The 15,582-nt window shown below is 37.2% G+C and overlaps 1 protein-coding gene across 1 annotated transcript; it reads right to left on the reverse strand.

Annotated features, from left to right (window-relative positions):
• Positions 1-286: 286 nt before the first annotated feature.
• Positions 287-13,762, reverse strand: LOC115444578 (myrosinase 1). The gene is given in 10 exon segments (XM_037442069.1): positions 287-1,015; positions 2,632-2,781; positions 5,054-5,187; positions 6,862-7,009; positions 7,848-7,936; positions 8,417-8,482; positions 8,485-8,676; positions 10,376-10,690; positions 11,128-11,249; positions 13,749-13,762. Coding segments are annotated over 10 exon segments (1,440 nt in total). The 3' UTR covers positions 287-805.
• Between the last annotated feature and the right edge of the window lie 1,820 nt (positions 13,763-15,582).

Genomic DNA, 15,582 nt, shown 5'->3' on the forward strand with positions numbered 1-15,582 from the left:
TTTTTTGGTTTTGAGTGGTTTTTGAAGGCGGTAAAATTTTTTGTTAAAATAATTTTAAGTTTATCAATTATCGTTCGCTTTATCGGTGAACGACCGTGCCAATCCTTTTTTAGAATTGTAAAATTAGACTCAAGTTTCGGCAGATCGTTTCTTTCTCAATATTATCATGCATCGAAATATTTTGATCATCGAAAGTATTTATACAAAGTAGGATGAACTGTGTCCAGCAGTCAGATTTACCTTGGTAGTATTTAGTATAAGTTATATGTGTATTCAAATAAAACTATTTTTGCGGATTTTATTGCGGGTTTTATATTGTAATTTTCTCCTGACGTTTCGAAAGCTGTAGTCTTCGAAACATTATTAAAGATCGTGATAATATCAGTACAATAGTTTTATTTTAATGTCGTAACATAAGAAAACATTATACACATATACATGAAATATAAAGCAAAAATAGGACTCATAATTGATAATGCGTTTGCCATGTATAATATTTTATTTTGCCATGTATAATATTTATACAAAAAATAACAAATAATAATTTTTTTCGTATTGATACTTAAATATTTGTCTATTGTAGCTACGGGCTATCATTCGATGTAACATGATTATATCGATGAAATTAAAGCAATTATAGGCATGACCAGAAAAATTTAAAACAGCGCCATGTTGTATCAAAATATAGAACTAAATTCTTCTATTGAAAACTTTAAAACGGTAAAGCAACCATGGATTTTTATTTTCCTGTTTTGGCTATAAATAAATCGGCTATTAAACGCATGGGTAAGGGTCTGCTGATTAGTTAATCTACGTTCAAAGAGTGTCGTTGTATTATTTTCTTATAGAACTCTGCGGATGCTTTAGGAGTCCTAGTTCGTTCTGGAGACGTGAAGTCCACTTCATAGAGGCCGAACCTCGAGTTGTACCCGTCCGTCCACTCGAAGTTGTCCATGAGGGTCCACGCTGTGTATCCAGTGATGTTGAGACCGTCTTCCTTGATGCCCAGAAGGAGCTAGAAGGAAGATAGAGAGTTATTTCTAATTTATTTAACATATCGCACGATGAAAACAAAAGTGGCATTATACGAAATTTGACAGTATTGAGTGAGAGCGACATTAATTGTCGCTGACGACACGAACTGGATTAGTGTCAGTTTATGTTTAACGAACAAACACAAAACTTAAAAGTATGAAGAGACACTTGTGACATCTAGTGATGCCCTAAGTGACCTATTAAGAAATAGATCTTTGGATATTATGACGTAATTTTTCTGCAGATTGCAAATGTCGCTCTAACTTGTCTACTTTTGTTTTCAGCGTGCGATGTGCTACGCATCTATACTGGATCATTTTGACATTGTGTGAATAAATAAAACCATTATCGTCTACATACTACAAATATTATGCCAAAAATCATCCATGAATAACAAACATTATAAAAACCCAGTTGTATTTATTTTTCATTTTGTTGCTGAATGCAAATATGGCGTCTGCGTGAGTGTATTTATATATAGGAATTCTCTTCTTCTAATAGTGGCATAAGCATGAAAAATGTTAATATTATATATTCATATTACACCACCATCATCATGACTGCCTCGGTAGCGTAGTTGTATTGCATGTTCGGTACAATAGCGCTCTGAGGTCCTGGGTTCGAATCCCGGGTCGGGCAAAGTGATATTTGGGTTTTTCTGCTCAGTATCAGCCCGGAGTCTGGAATTTGTGCCCGATATGGCGATAGGCTCGCCCCCTATCACATCATGGGACGGAACATACTTGGCGAAAAGTGGGTGCCCTAGTTGCGCCTCTGCATACCCCTTCGGGGATAAAATGCGTGATGTTATGTTATGTATGTACCACCATCATCATCAGCCGCAGGATGTCCACAAGGACCTCCCGCAAAGATTTCGAAATCGACATATTAGAAGCGGCCCGCATACAGCGACCTCCTATAAGGACTTTTATACAGCGACTTTTATAAGGTCATCATCTGTAAACTTCGTGGGTGACATTTATTTTGTCGCAACTTACATATTATAACTATGGTTCGAGTAACTAATTATTAAGTGTTATTTTCTAAGAGATAATTAAGTGGTTTCATTCAGTAACGCAATGTCAAAATTACCCTGTATATGTCATTTGATTCAATTGTTGTAGCGTAAATTGGGTTAAAAGAAAAAGGGTCAAGTGAGGTCAACGTCCAGGAGTTCTAGCACTTGGTTTTCCGTAAGACAATGGTACTGGGGAGTCCAATCGGTCGATTAATGCTATACAAAATATGTCTATAGCGTACCATTGCTATTGCAATAGTAAAACAAACTAATAGTAGGTCTCTCGTATGTGAGAGTCTGCCTGGGTAGGTACCATCGCAATGTATATTTCTGCCACCAAGCAGTAGTGTGTATTCAATGTTGTATTTCGGATTGAAGGACATTGTGACCAGTGTAACTACATAGTGAGACTTAAAATCTCATGTCTCAGGATGGCGAGCGCAATGGAATACCAAACAATACTTTGTAATTCAGGTTGTTGGATGGTGTTTCTACTGTTTATGGGCGGTCGTATCACTTACCATCTGGTGAACGGCAAGCTCGTCTCGTCATTCAAAGCAATAAAAAAAAAACGATACCTGTTTCAAATATTCTTTGTAATACTCTATTCTCTCCGTGTCTTGCAACCCGATTGAGCTGGAGTACCCGTTCTCTGTGATTATGAACTTCATATCACCATACCGTTCCCTCAGCCACAGTATTTGCTTACGGATACCTTCGGGATAAACCTGGAAATTCATTAATTTACGGCCAATTATAATAAAGAATTTCGCTTTTGGACCGACTGTCACTTACACTGATGATTGCATTTGATTGAAATGATAGTAACATTTGTCACTGATGCTTGAATCATTCAGAAAGTTTGACATGATTACAGATAACTTATTTTTAATGGATTTTTTCGCGATAAAAAATAAGCTAATATGAAAAATAATTTTATTTCAATGTCCAAAATTTTTATTTATTTATTTTATTTTTTAAAAATACATACATTTATTAAAGAGACATCCGCGTAAACTTATGAAATCATGATTCTAGTGGTCCTTTCCGCTGAACCGAAGGTTTTTATTTAAACTTCCACGACAAAGTGATCCCGCTACTTCTAAATGGAAGTCGGGTAGGTTCCAGAATATAGATAGAGTATCGCCTGACAAGACAAACTGACAAATATCCTTCCACCAGCGAAATTAACGACTGGTATCGTTTATGAGAGTTGATACGATCTATGGAAGTTGCTCAGATAGTTTCACCAATAGGGTATATTATATTCGACTATGTTTGATTTCGTGCATTTTTTATATGTAACAGCAATTAGTACAAAAAAGAAATCCTTCTCTGAAAACAGTATTACATTTCGATAAGAAATGAGACGGTAATTCAAATTTCAAATATTGTTACGTGCAGGGCCCTTATTCTGTATGATAGTGTAAACGCGTAACGCGGCCGTGTCATGTTATCTTCGAGAAATGTGTGTGGAATGGTATTCTGTAAGCCAAATTTCTATAGTCCTAAACATGATGCGTTGTGTTACGTGCTTGTTACGCACTGTTAAAATAACGAGCGGGATAGAGAATAAGGCCCCAGGGGGTCTAGACAAAAACCCTTTTCTGTTAGCGTTCACGCTTACGGTAAGTTCAAAATGTATGAAAATGACATATGCTGAAGAGAAGTCACGTGACTGCTGCAAAAATTGGTAGACAAAAATTTTCAATTTGGCATTCGGAAAGAAACGTTAACGTTAGTGTGACTAATAAACAGTCCATAGAGAAATGAAACATACAAATGGTAGACAAGTGTCATTTTTGACAACTGAAACTGCTATTTAGCGTCACCGATTCACGTTTTATTTATCAACAGTTGTAGACCTCACGCTACGGTATTCGTCAACTGGAAAATTAGTGAAATATACTTTTTTTACATCATTATGCATAGTTTAAAACTATTATGGGCCGCTAATAACGAAATATCATTGTCAGAGACGAACAAGAATATATCGCTGCGAAATGGAGAAAATTGTAATTTTGCAGGAATTGGAATGTAACAATCGTTTTCGATTAAGTAAAGAATGTTTTCGTCTGATTGAAGACGTCTATGTGATGATCTTCCATACATAATAATAATAAAAAGAAAGTTCTCATTTGAAAAAGTATTATAATACCTGTGCATAAATGCTTTATAAGAAAGCATTACAAAACAACAACAAAAAAATACCATTTCCACCTATAGAGTGTAACAATTTTATTATGCTTATATTTTCAATGTATTTATTATTATTTTATTATTTATATTTAGGTATACAACAATATTCATAAAAGTACAGCTTTATACCACAAAACCACATTTTGCATAGCTTGCATATAGGTACTCGAGATTCCAAATCTGGCAATCTCGCGCCGAAAATGCAAATTACAAAGATGGACGATTGCATTTGACAATCTCTCACGCTATACCATAGACTAACTAATAGAATTCGGCGCGACTAAGCGTGTAAACGTGCGGAATGGGCGGCTAGCGTACAATGTGTACTTTGTCTACCGATTTAGTTACGTTGACGTTTAAGCGTTAGCGTTTTACGATTAGGCATTAGCGAGTACGGTTAACGTCACGCTTGGCTTTTGTCTAGGCCCCCAGGTGTGGGCGTGGAGCGGGGATATCGCTCCATCTCTTTCTTTCGCAAGCATCGTTATGCCGCTGACGTCACATGCAAATATTTCGTCCCGTTTCTGTATTTGACACTCACCCCTACTATCTAATTTCAAAGGCCTATAACTTGTAGTGATTCACCAGATATCAATTATTTCGTCTGTTTTAGAAATGATATTATGAAAAATAACTCAAATACCCTATTGCATTAGAAAATAAGACGATCTTAAAATGGCTGAATAAATTCTATTCAAACCTGAACTCTTTTGATCTTTTGTCCAAGCATGGCAGATTCTATATGTACTCCCGTGTCTACCTTGCTTTCTGAACATTGTATATCTTTAGGTCAGAACTCACATAAAACCACGAGGACTGTGTGGGCTTCCAATCAGGATGTATTTCGTATTCCACGTTGAGCCCCGGCGACCCGTCGTCCACCGTACGCGTCAGTTGACTCGTGTAGTGGTTCACTGCGTAGTAGTCAAATGTACCTGCAAATTGATTTTATTTATGCGAGAACAGCGAATTCCACATTGCACCTGATGGAAAACTAAAATATTTTTAATAACATAGAGACGTTGCCCGAGCTTTATAATGGCAAGACGAAATTAAAGAAATTGCCCGACATTCATTTAGTCAAGCTCCATCCAGTGTCGCGGCTACTCGGCTTACTAACTTGTATATTTTCTAAATAAAATGCCTTCCTGTGTTTTTAGACGATGTACAAATTATACTGCAACTGTGAATGGAAAAAAGTTTCATTTCATGCCTAAGTAATAAGTATACACTATTTAACTTATTTTTAAACTAATAAACCGAGTGCATTTTATTCGACTGTCATGGCGACGGCGCGGCGCGGCGGTCGACGCTCGGTCCGTGTCAATGCAAGATGCTATGGGAAGATGGGTAATTAATGTATCAGGATTAATCTTCTATTTTTGTATTATATAATAACATTGTATGTAATAAAAGAATATAATATTTAGGTAATAATGAATCGTGTATAAATAAATTTACATAGAACACTTGTAAATATTTACTATTTTATTTTTCTTTCAGTAATAGAATCCCTAAAGATGGACTGCTGGAAGAAAAATGGTTGAGTGTAATTAGGATTCAAAGGTGTGAGAACGATCGGATGCCAACAACATATTCTACGATCTGTTCCGATCATTTCCGAGCGAGTGATATATATGTGACCATAAATGTTTTTACATAGTTCACCTTATCCAACATAAATCTTTCTCTGTTCACGCAATAAATTGTTTTCTTAATTCATTACATTATGTATACTTAAATACATGAATAAATTAATACATTTTTAAAATTATTTTATTTAATGCATGCATATTTTTATGAAAATATATTATTTTATACTATTTTACTCGATCTAAGTTCGAACTTATTGAACACGAATAAAATCAAGAGACCGACTTTTTCCCAGATTTCTCTGTTTATACGTCACACGCGCTTTGGCCAATGAGCGTGCGGCACTCATTTTTACGTAACTATCGTTGCATATCCTTTTCTAACAAATATATGCTGAATTTGTTTATTCCTTCCTAGAGACATTTTGTAATTATATGTACAGGTCCGTAACCTTAGTAAGTAGTACGCAGTTTTCTCAGGCTGTTTTACTCAGAACAAGCATATTTTCACGAACGATGTTGCTGGTCAATGACACGTGTATTTATAAAACGTCATTCATGGTAAATTGTTTGGCGTCCAATATCGATTGACGAGCAATGACCACCCCTGGTCGGGTGGCAATCATGCCGGCCTGTTCGAAACACGATGTAGGTTCTCGGATACACCAATAGTTTTAATAAGTTTGCTGGTAGTAGGATATATTTTATATTTGCTCGAATAGCATCCCCCGTGCACTAGGTGTTAAAACTCGCCATAGTGGCCCACGTGTGTCGCGTTCCGGGATCATAATTGTGTCGACTGTCGAGGGGTAATCATCTCTCGTCAGTCGACATTGTATTGGACCACACTCCACTTACCATCAGGTACAGTGCGGTCGTTTTGCCGCGCACGTTAAAAAAAAGAGGTAAGACTATAAACTAATGGTTTATAGGTTAATCTTGGAACGCGTTACACTTGCTATCATTACGGCGGGTTTTAAATCAAATGTAAAACCAGCAAACGCGCCAGGATCTCACCTCTAATGAACTCAATTTCCTCGTCAGTAAACGCTGGCAGGGTGGACTCGGAGTAACCCTTAGCTTTACTGAGTTCAGCCACAACTTGTTCCACCGCTGGCGGCCAGCCGCCCTCTTTCGAGTACACGGCGTGGGAGTAGCGACCGACCTAGTAAATTGGGATTATTATTAACCTATTATCTTCTTGGTATAGTATATGCTACTCGGACCAGGAGGTCCTGTGTTCAAATCTCATGTGGCGAGTTGGCGTTAGGAAGTCGACCGGTTGTACAATTAAGCCAAATCCCTTAAGGAACTGGTTTGAAAAAGAATATCTTGTGGCTCACATTTTGGGAAATTCAAGTGAAATCTACGATTGGCCTCTATATTAACAAAAAGAAAAAAACTATTTAACAAAATCCACTACAATCCAAAAAACAATTGAACTTGCACACACACACACACACTCACGCGTTTTATCCCTGAATGAGCAGACAGAGGCGGAACTAATAGACACTTTCCGCTGCGTGTTTTCCGTCCCATAATGTGATAGTAGGTTTATCGCTATACCAGTTACAAAATTCCAGACTCCGGGCTGATAGTGAGTAGAACAACCCAATATCACCGCCCGATCCGGAGATCAAACCCAAGACCTCAGCTCTGCAGTCGTACCGTAATGCAACTTCGACACCGTTATTTTTAACAGTCATATAATATTATATGGGTTTGGCTTGTTCTAAGTATACCACTGTTATGTTACGGCTTATGTGATATTGAATTCGATTGAATTACCGACGATTGCTTTGTATGTAAATCAATGGCGAAGGGCGAAGTTTTTTGAAAGGTAACACGACACAACTTATAGGTACTAATAAGTGCGGTAAATCGTTGCGTGCAAATCGTTCTAATGCTAGCAAAATTTTACATAAATTACGAAAGGGAAGCCGGCAGAAATCGGGTTATATGGACTCTTCGCCACTGGTAAATAAATTATTATTCTAATTTACCATGTACTGCCTCACTTTCTCCGTCGCCTCCTCATCTTCAGGGGTGAGTGGTTCGTACCATGTCAGGTGATTAGCCAGTGACAATTCACCTGGAGTACAAAATTAAGGGTTTGATTAAGCGAAACTTAAAAAAGAAAAACAGAAAAAGTTTCTTTAAAAATAAGCTTAAGAGTTGGTGTTTGGTAATCTGTTTATTTAATTTTTCAGTTATCTACTATCAGAAAACACTTTTCTTTCAACTCCAATTTTTATATTTAAAGTTTAGAAACGCTTTGTATAGATTTATTTCTTATATTACCTTTTTATTTCTATAGGGAGTAGTGTAATATTAGGTCTTGCTTGTTATTGTTCTGAGGTCATTAAATATAAAACTGGCATTTTGTCGTATTGGCCACTTTGAGCTAATATCGCCTCTTTGGTTAAGTATTCCAAATACAACTGTACAAAAAAATAGTCTTTATATTCCTCCTAATAGCTTTATTGGTGTTTATAGGGCATGATTTTTGTAAAGGTTTTACTTTCTTTTTGCATTGCTGCCATAAACAAAGGTCTGAAGCAAAATTACTAACCTTGGTACATCGCTCTGAACTCCTTGTCATAAATCCTATAAGCTTTCGCGTGTGCCATTAGCACATTTTATTGCACAAGTAAATGCCGACTTCAGGGTCATATATTCCTGGTGCGTTGGTGTTAGCAATATAAGCGGCGTCACAAACCACTATGGGTTCATTGATGGTGATCCAGATCTTGACCCTGTCTGCGAAATGGGAGAAGACCACGCGTGTGTAGTCTCCGAACCAGTCCACAATGAGGGGATTAGTCCACCCGCCTGGAATTATCGTCTAACTTGTTAGGAGTTTTCTTTAAATTAATGAAGTCGTTCATAAAGTATACTCGGCTTTAAGAGTCTAAGAAAAATATGCGTTGATTATCTAGTCACATGCTAGAGGATTTATTCAAAACTAGCTTTTGCCCGCGGCTCCGCCCGCGTTATAAAGTTTTTCAGGCTAGAGTTTTCCGTTATAAAAGTCACGCTATATATTTTCCCGGAAGCCTGTGTTCTTCACAGGGTCTCAAACTGTCTCCATACCAAATTTTATCCTAATACGTTGGGTAGTTTTTGAGTTTAACACGTTCAGGCAGACAAATTCAGCGGGGGACTTTGTTTTATAATAAATTTTTGTATAACTTTTTTAAGAGGAACAATCCCGTCATACATCATTGTTGCATAACTTTAACCGTTTACGCAGCGCACGCAACAGAAGCTCTCAAAAATAATATATTTTCCCCGTTTTTGCAACATGCTGAAACTGTTACTGCTCTGCGCCTATTGGTCATAGCGTGATGATATATAGCCTATAGCACTCCAGGAACAAAGGGCTATCTAACATAAAAATATTTTTTCGAACCGATAGTTCTTGAGATTAGCCATTACTGAACCGCTCCTATTGGGTATAGCGTGATGATATACAGCACTCCACAAACAAAGGACTATCCAACACAAAAATATTTTTTCAGTTCGAACCGGTAGTTCCTGAGATTAGCCATTACTGCTCCGCTCCTATTGGGTATAGCGTGATGATATATAACCTATAGCACTTCACGAATAAAGGGCTATCCTACACAAAAATATTTTTTCAGTTCGAACCGGTAGTTCCTGAAATTATCCATTACTGCTCCGCTCCTATTGGGTATAGCGTGATGATATATAACCTATAGCACGCCACAAACAAAGGGCTATCCAACACATAAAGAATTTTTCAGTTTGAACCAGTAGTTCCTGAGATTAGAGCGTTCAAACAAACAAACTCTTCAGCTTTATATAATAGTATAGAGTATAGATGTCGCAGTAGTCAAAGTTGCGTTAATGATGAGATGTGTATTCGTCTGCCAAGTTTGAATTTCCCGCCCTCTAAATTCGCCGCCCGGGGCACGGGCCTAGCTTGCCCCCCCGATCCGGGGCTGACTGAGAGTGTGACAAACGTAATATGCTATCGGGAGCTACACGTGTTATTATGAGTCAACCATAAAAGATAGACATATGCTGTCGTGGGATATTTTTATATAATTTTAAGGCGAACATTTCCGTCATACATGATTTCTGTGTAGCTTTAACCATTAAGGTTACACACGCGGCGAAAACTTAAAAAATGGAGTAACTTCTCCCGTTTTGCCAACATTTCCCTTCACTGCTCTGCTCCTATTAATTGTAGCGTGATGAAAAGTATACTATAACCAGCACAGGAGTATGACAAATAATTGTACCAAGTTTCGTTAAAATCCGTCGAGTAGTTTTTGTTTCTATAACGGTTATGCAGACAGACAGACAGACAGACAGACGGACAAAAATTTTACTAATTGCATTTTCGGCATCAGTATCGATCCCTAATCACCCCCTGATAGTTATTATTTTGGAAATATATTTCATGTACAGAATTGACTTCTCTACAGATTTATTATAAGTATAGAAGAAGATATAGATAGATAGATAAGGTTCGTCTGCGCTAACAAAGAAGTGGGAAACTTGCCTAAATCCTGCAGTCTTTGCGGCAGATCCCAGTGGTACAGCGTCACCATCGGCTGAATGCCCTTCTCAAGGAGTCCGTCGATCAGGTTGTTGTAGTAGTTGAGTCCGTCCTCGCTGATTTTGTTGGCAAAACCGTTGGGCATCAGTCGACTCCAGGCAATGGAGAAGCGGTAGAAGTGCAGGCCAAGCTCAGAAGCCATCTCGATGTCGCGCCTCCAGAGGCGGTAGGAGTCACAAGCCACGTCTCCAGTCGCCTGGTCAGCTATGAAATGGGGCTTTTCGTGTACAAACCTGTCCCAAATGCTCTCGGTTTTATCTAAATAAAAATATTGTAAGAATTAATACTCAGATCATTAACGTATATTCTATAGACACGAACGTCCATATTAAATATTTGTTCAAAATCTGAACTAAAATGGCAACCAAACGTCACTGTTACAACCTATTTATTCACTTGAACAGCAAACAATTTTGCTTATTTAACTAATATTTTTATTCAAATCCACGTTTACACTTAGACTCGAGTTTTTATATCATGAGCGCCACTACGTACAGAAACACAAGTGTAAATATTGCAACTGTAAGTATTGACCTTACTAAAGTCAGTTTGAATGGATTGCAATTCAATTCAGTTGAACACAGTGAATGTTCGGAACGCTAAATCTAGTAAGAAGTATGACTCAGATTAGATTTAAAGATCAGAATTAAACTTCAGAATTGGATACCTGATAGAATCTTGGAATTTATATTTACCACTAGCATTCCAGCCCCCTTCCACCTGGTATGCTGATGAAGCAGCTCCAAATTGGAATCCCGGGGGAAAATCTAGCTCGCCGCATGCTACTGCTGCCACCAGCAAACTGGAAAAGATGCCACTGCATTAACCATTTATATGCGAAAATGCTTTTCAACATTTTATAGTTTTCGAGGGTTTTGATTATTAGCAACCGCCGATTTTGCTGTTGTTGGACTGCTAGAGTTTTGACAGACGTTCTTCTCTTGTTGTAATCGTTCCTCAAGTTGAAGAAGCATTGACAACACAGGTTACAATTACTTTTGGGTACGCCTTCTCATTATGATTTTGAGGCAGGGGGTTTCCCAAGGTTTTATACGTTTACATAGTGGTGAAAACAATGTATTTGCGTAAAATGTACTTTCTCTAAGCCCATTATTTAGGCATAATTGATTCTTAATTAACCACAAACCTTTTCCCCTTAGAGCTAAAAGTTACGGCTATGGAATTTGTACGCATAATACTGATAACTTATCAGATTTTGTAGTTAGAGTATCTTACACTTTAACGTATCAAGTCGCATTTATAGGTCAAGATAATGACCACCCATGAAGTGGCGATTTAAGTTGTCAATACACAACGATCTACGGGCCTACTTGTGATAATCTTTTTTCCCGATTATGGTAAACAACAGGAAAAATAATATCCATTAGCATGGAACTGGCTTTTGATCGTGGCTCTACCCGCCTTGTGACAACAAAACGCATGACACCTTTATCTCCGAAGGAGTAGGTGGACCTGGGCAACTAATTTTCCCAATGAGTTTTCATGACATGATAGAGGTGTCTATCGCCATATCACGAAATTGCAGTCTCCAGGCTGATACAGACCAAGAACATATTCAGTTATCAACTTCATAATCAGTACCAACATAACCTAGAACAGGCGTACAGGAGTTGTAGTGGTGGGTGTGAGGGCGGGAAAGTCTCCTTCGTACATAGGGGAAAAAGTATTGCGTCAACATCACATAGTATAAATAAAAATAAAATACTTTATTCATCACGGAGGCGAACATAGTTGCACTCATGATAAGTCAAGGTACATGAGAATATTTAATTATTACTTAGATTAAGTCGCTTATATAAACTAAAGACAATTTATATTGGACATAAAATAATTGAAAGACTATAAAGTAAACAAAGCTAAGAAGCCAGCTCGGGCTGGCAGGAAAGAAGAAATAAAATGATGTATATAATCTTAATAAACATAAAGGGAGGAACGCGTCGCGATTCTCACCGGTGAGGACGATAAAAGTCCTAACCTAGTTAACCTACCAGCCTTTCACTAGCTACCTAAGCGGTACCCGAAGAGAGGCAGAAAGAAACTCCAGGCATTTTTTTGTCATCCATTGCCCATTTAATCTTTCGTATTTTTTATAAGTCTTTTGTATACAAAGTCTGATTATTTATTTATTTATTTAAAACTTTTTTGTACACCAAAAATGTAATAAAAGAAGACTAATTTGTATACAGACGGTGGAAAAGAGTACATTGGTGGTACAATAATTATATAAGCTAGTACACGCACATCACCGTAAAAGTGGGGAGAAAATCAAAATAAAAGTATTTATTCAAGAATACCTACTAAAAATTAAGAGACAAGAAAATAATAATACTTAAACATCCATTAAACTATGAAACAACGATTCATATATCGTGCATACGCCTACATTTACATACATAATTTTGTTGTTTTATTTTTATATTTTTAACATAGATCAAGGTCACTATGATTTAAATTATAAATTTAAAGGGTAGCGCAACAAAATAATCGGTTGATCGTCATTCACTAATTGATAAGTCAACGAGTAGAATATAAAATATGTCATGGAAATTTAAAACTGTTACCTATAATGTCAATATAGTAGAAAGGTACACGTGATAATGTAATTAATTTCTAATATTGGCATTAACATAGACTTGGACAGGGTGTGTAGGACTGTTTTTCAAACCGTCTGATCATCGAGGTAGTCCTTTACATTATAATAACCCTTGGACATTAACTTGCACTTACATGACACTTAAATTTATGTCAGAGATTGGTTATTTCAGAGGGAATTGTATTATGGAAGGTATTGCATAATTTATTCGTTTTACAGAGCCAGATATTTGGAACATCTTGTTTATTCTTATTTTTAGTGTTCAGACAGTGCAACTCAATGTTTTTCATTAAAGTACCTAGGTGTTTGCGGACATACATAATATTCTGAAAAATGTATTCAGCTGGCAAAGTTAGTATATTCACCTCCTTAAACAATTCTTTAAGGGAATCGCGAGAGTGAAGGTTATAAGTGGCACGAATCGCTCGTTTCTGGAAATAAAAATGGTCTGCAGATCTACAGCAGAACCCCAGAGAAGAATGCAATATATGTAGCTGCTTGTGTCCATTATGTTCTACGGTGCATTCAATTAAATTACATTAAATTGTAACATATATATAAGCAGAGAGAGAGATTATAAGCAATATGTATATTTATATAGTTATGTAATTTTGTAATCTTTATTAGTCTATAAGTCTTCCTAAAAATATATAAATAAAAAATGAAATATGACATAATGCTTTGGAAGTAAGCAAAATATACCCTGCCGTAGCCATGTCCGTTAAATATCTGATCTTCCTAAATAGCAAAGACTGCTGAACTCAATTTACTCGAAATTCTTTGAATGTTCGGTCCCCATTGCAATTTGGGTGTTGCAGAAACCAGCTTTAATAATTGGTACTACTTTACTAATCTTCATAAGATTAGGAATATGCCGTCTCGTATGCGGGAATTAAAACAAACAGAAAGGATTGGGGCTATGCTAACTATCACCGACTGCAATGCTTTAACAGACAAACCACAAAAATCTTCAGTGCTCTTCATGTTTAAGCTCATGAATACTTTTATAACATCACTAGCTTTTGCCCGCGGCTCCGCGTGGATAAAATATTTCGGGCTAAACTTTTCCGTTATAAAAGTAACGCTATATATTTTCCCGGATATTCTTCTCAAGGTCTCAAACTATCTCCATACCAAAATTTCTAGAAATCAGTTGGGTGGTTTTGGAGTATACCGCGTACAGTCAAGCAGACAAATGTATTTGCTGAATAATATATTTTCTTGAATTTTATTAAGAGAAATAAAACCCGTCATACAAAATTGTTGCATAACTTCAAGATTTTACGCAGCGCGCGCAACGTAAGCTCTCTAAAGTAAAAAAACCGTTTTGCAACATTTTTTATTTTCTGGTCCCTTTGGTCATAGCGTGATGATAGCCTATAGCCTTCCAAGAACCAAGGGCTATCCAACACTAAAAGACTTTCAATTCGAACCAGTAGTTCCTGAGATTAGCGCTTTTAAACAAACCCTTCAGCTTTATATAATAGTATAGATAAGGCGTAACAAAGTGAAATTTGAAATTGGATTGATAAATCAAAATTTTGTTTTAAAAATGACTCAGCTGGCTCTGGTAAGGATGGCAGAATTTTGTCGTCTCATGTTACTGAAAAAAATTTCGGAGTAATGTGCCACAGAATTTTTATCTGAAACTAGTTCGTCATTAATGTTCAATACAATCTTGTCATTTAGTTTTGCCAGTTTTAATATTAATAATTTTCCAAGATGTTTTAATATTATTATCCGGGTTTTAATATTATAAAACAGAAGGGAGAAATATAAATACAAATTACTTAGGATTATTTATTTATTAGTCGGACAGCGTTTCGCCTTATACTAGTGCACACAATTGAATGTCCATTGAAATTAATGCCTTGGGTTTTATACCCGTCATTTAACAATTGATGTCATGTCACGAACAATCAACGGCGAACCATAGGCAATATTGATATTGCTGGCTGGCTCGAGTGGAAGTGCGGCATTCAACCTCCGTGGCATGGCTTTAGCTTTAGCTTTGGCATTGGCTGTGGCTGCGGCTGCGGCTGTGGCTGTGGCTGTGGCTCTGGCTTTGGCTTTGGCTTTGGCTTTGGCTTTGGCTTTGGCTTTGGCTTTGGCTTTGGCTTTGGCTTTGGCTTTGGCTTTGGCTTTGGCTTGGGCTTTGGCTTTGGCTTTGGCTTTGGCTTTGGCTTTGGCTTTGGCTTTGGCTTTGGCTTTGGCTTTGGCTTTGGCTTTGGCTTTGGCTTTGGCTTTGGCTTTGGCTTTGGCTTTGGCTTTGGCTTTGGCTTGGCATGCTGCGTTGTAACAGTCGGCCATCCTGTAACAATAAGTTCCCGCAATGGGACACAAGAACACGATTAGCTTTCTAGAAATCAATCAAATTTTCAGTGTCTTGTAGGTCGTCAGAGCTGTTGGCACTGTCAGATACAAGAGCTGCGCGTAATATGGTTGCAGAGTTTGCAGAAACTAGACCTGTAAATATTTTATACCGTCTAAACCTTTATGCCTCCGATCTTGTATCTGTCTTTGCCGACAACTTTAG

This window comes from Manduca sexta, chromosome 4 (assembly GCF_014839805.1).
Source record: "Manduca sexta isolate Smith_Timp_Sample1 chromosome 4, JHU_Msex_v1.0, whole genome shotgun sequence".
Taxonomy (NCBI): domain Eukaryota; kingdom Metazoa; phylum Arthropoda; class Insecta; order Lepidoptera; family Sphingidae; genus Manduca; species Manduca sexta.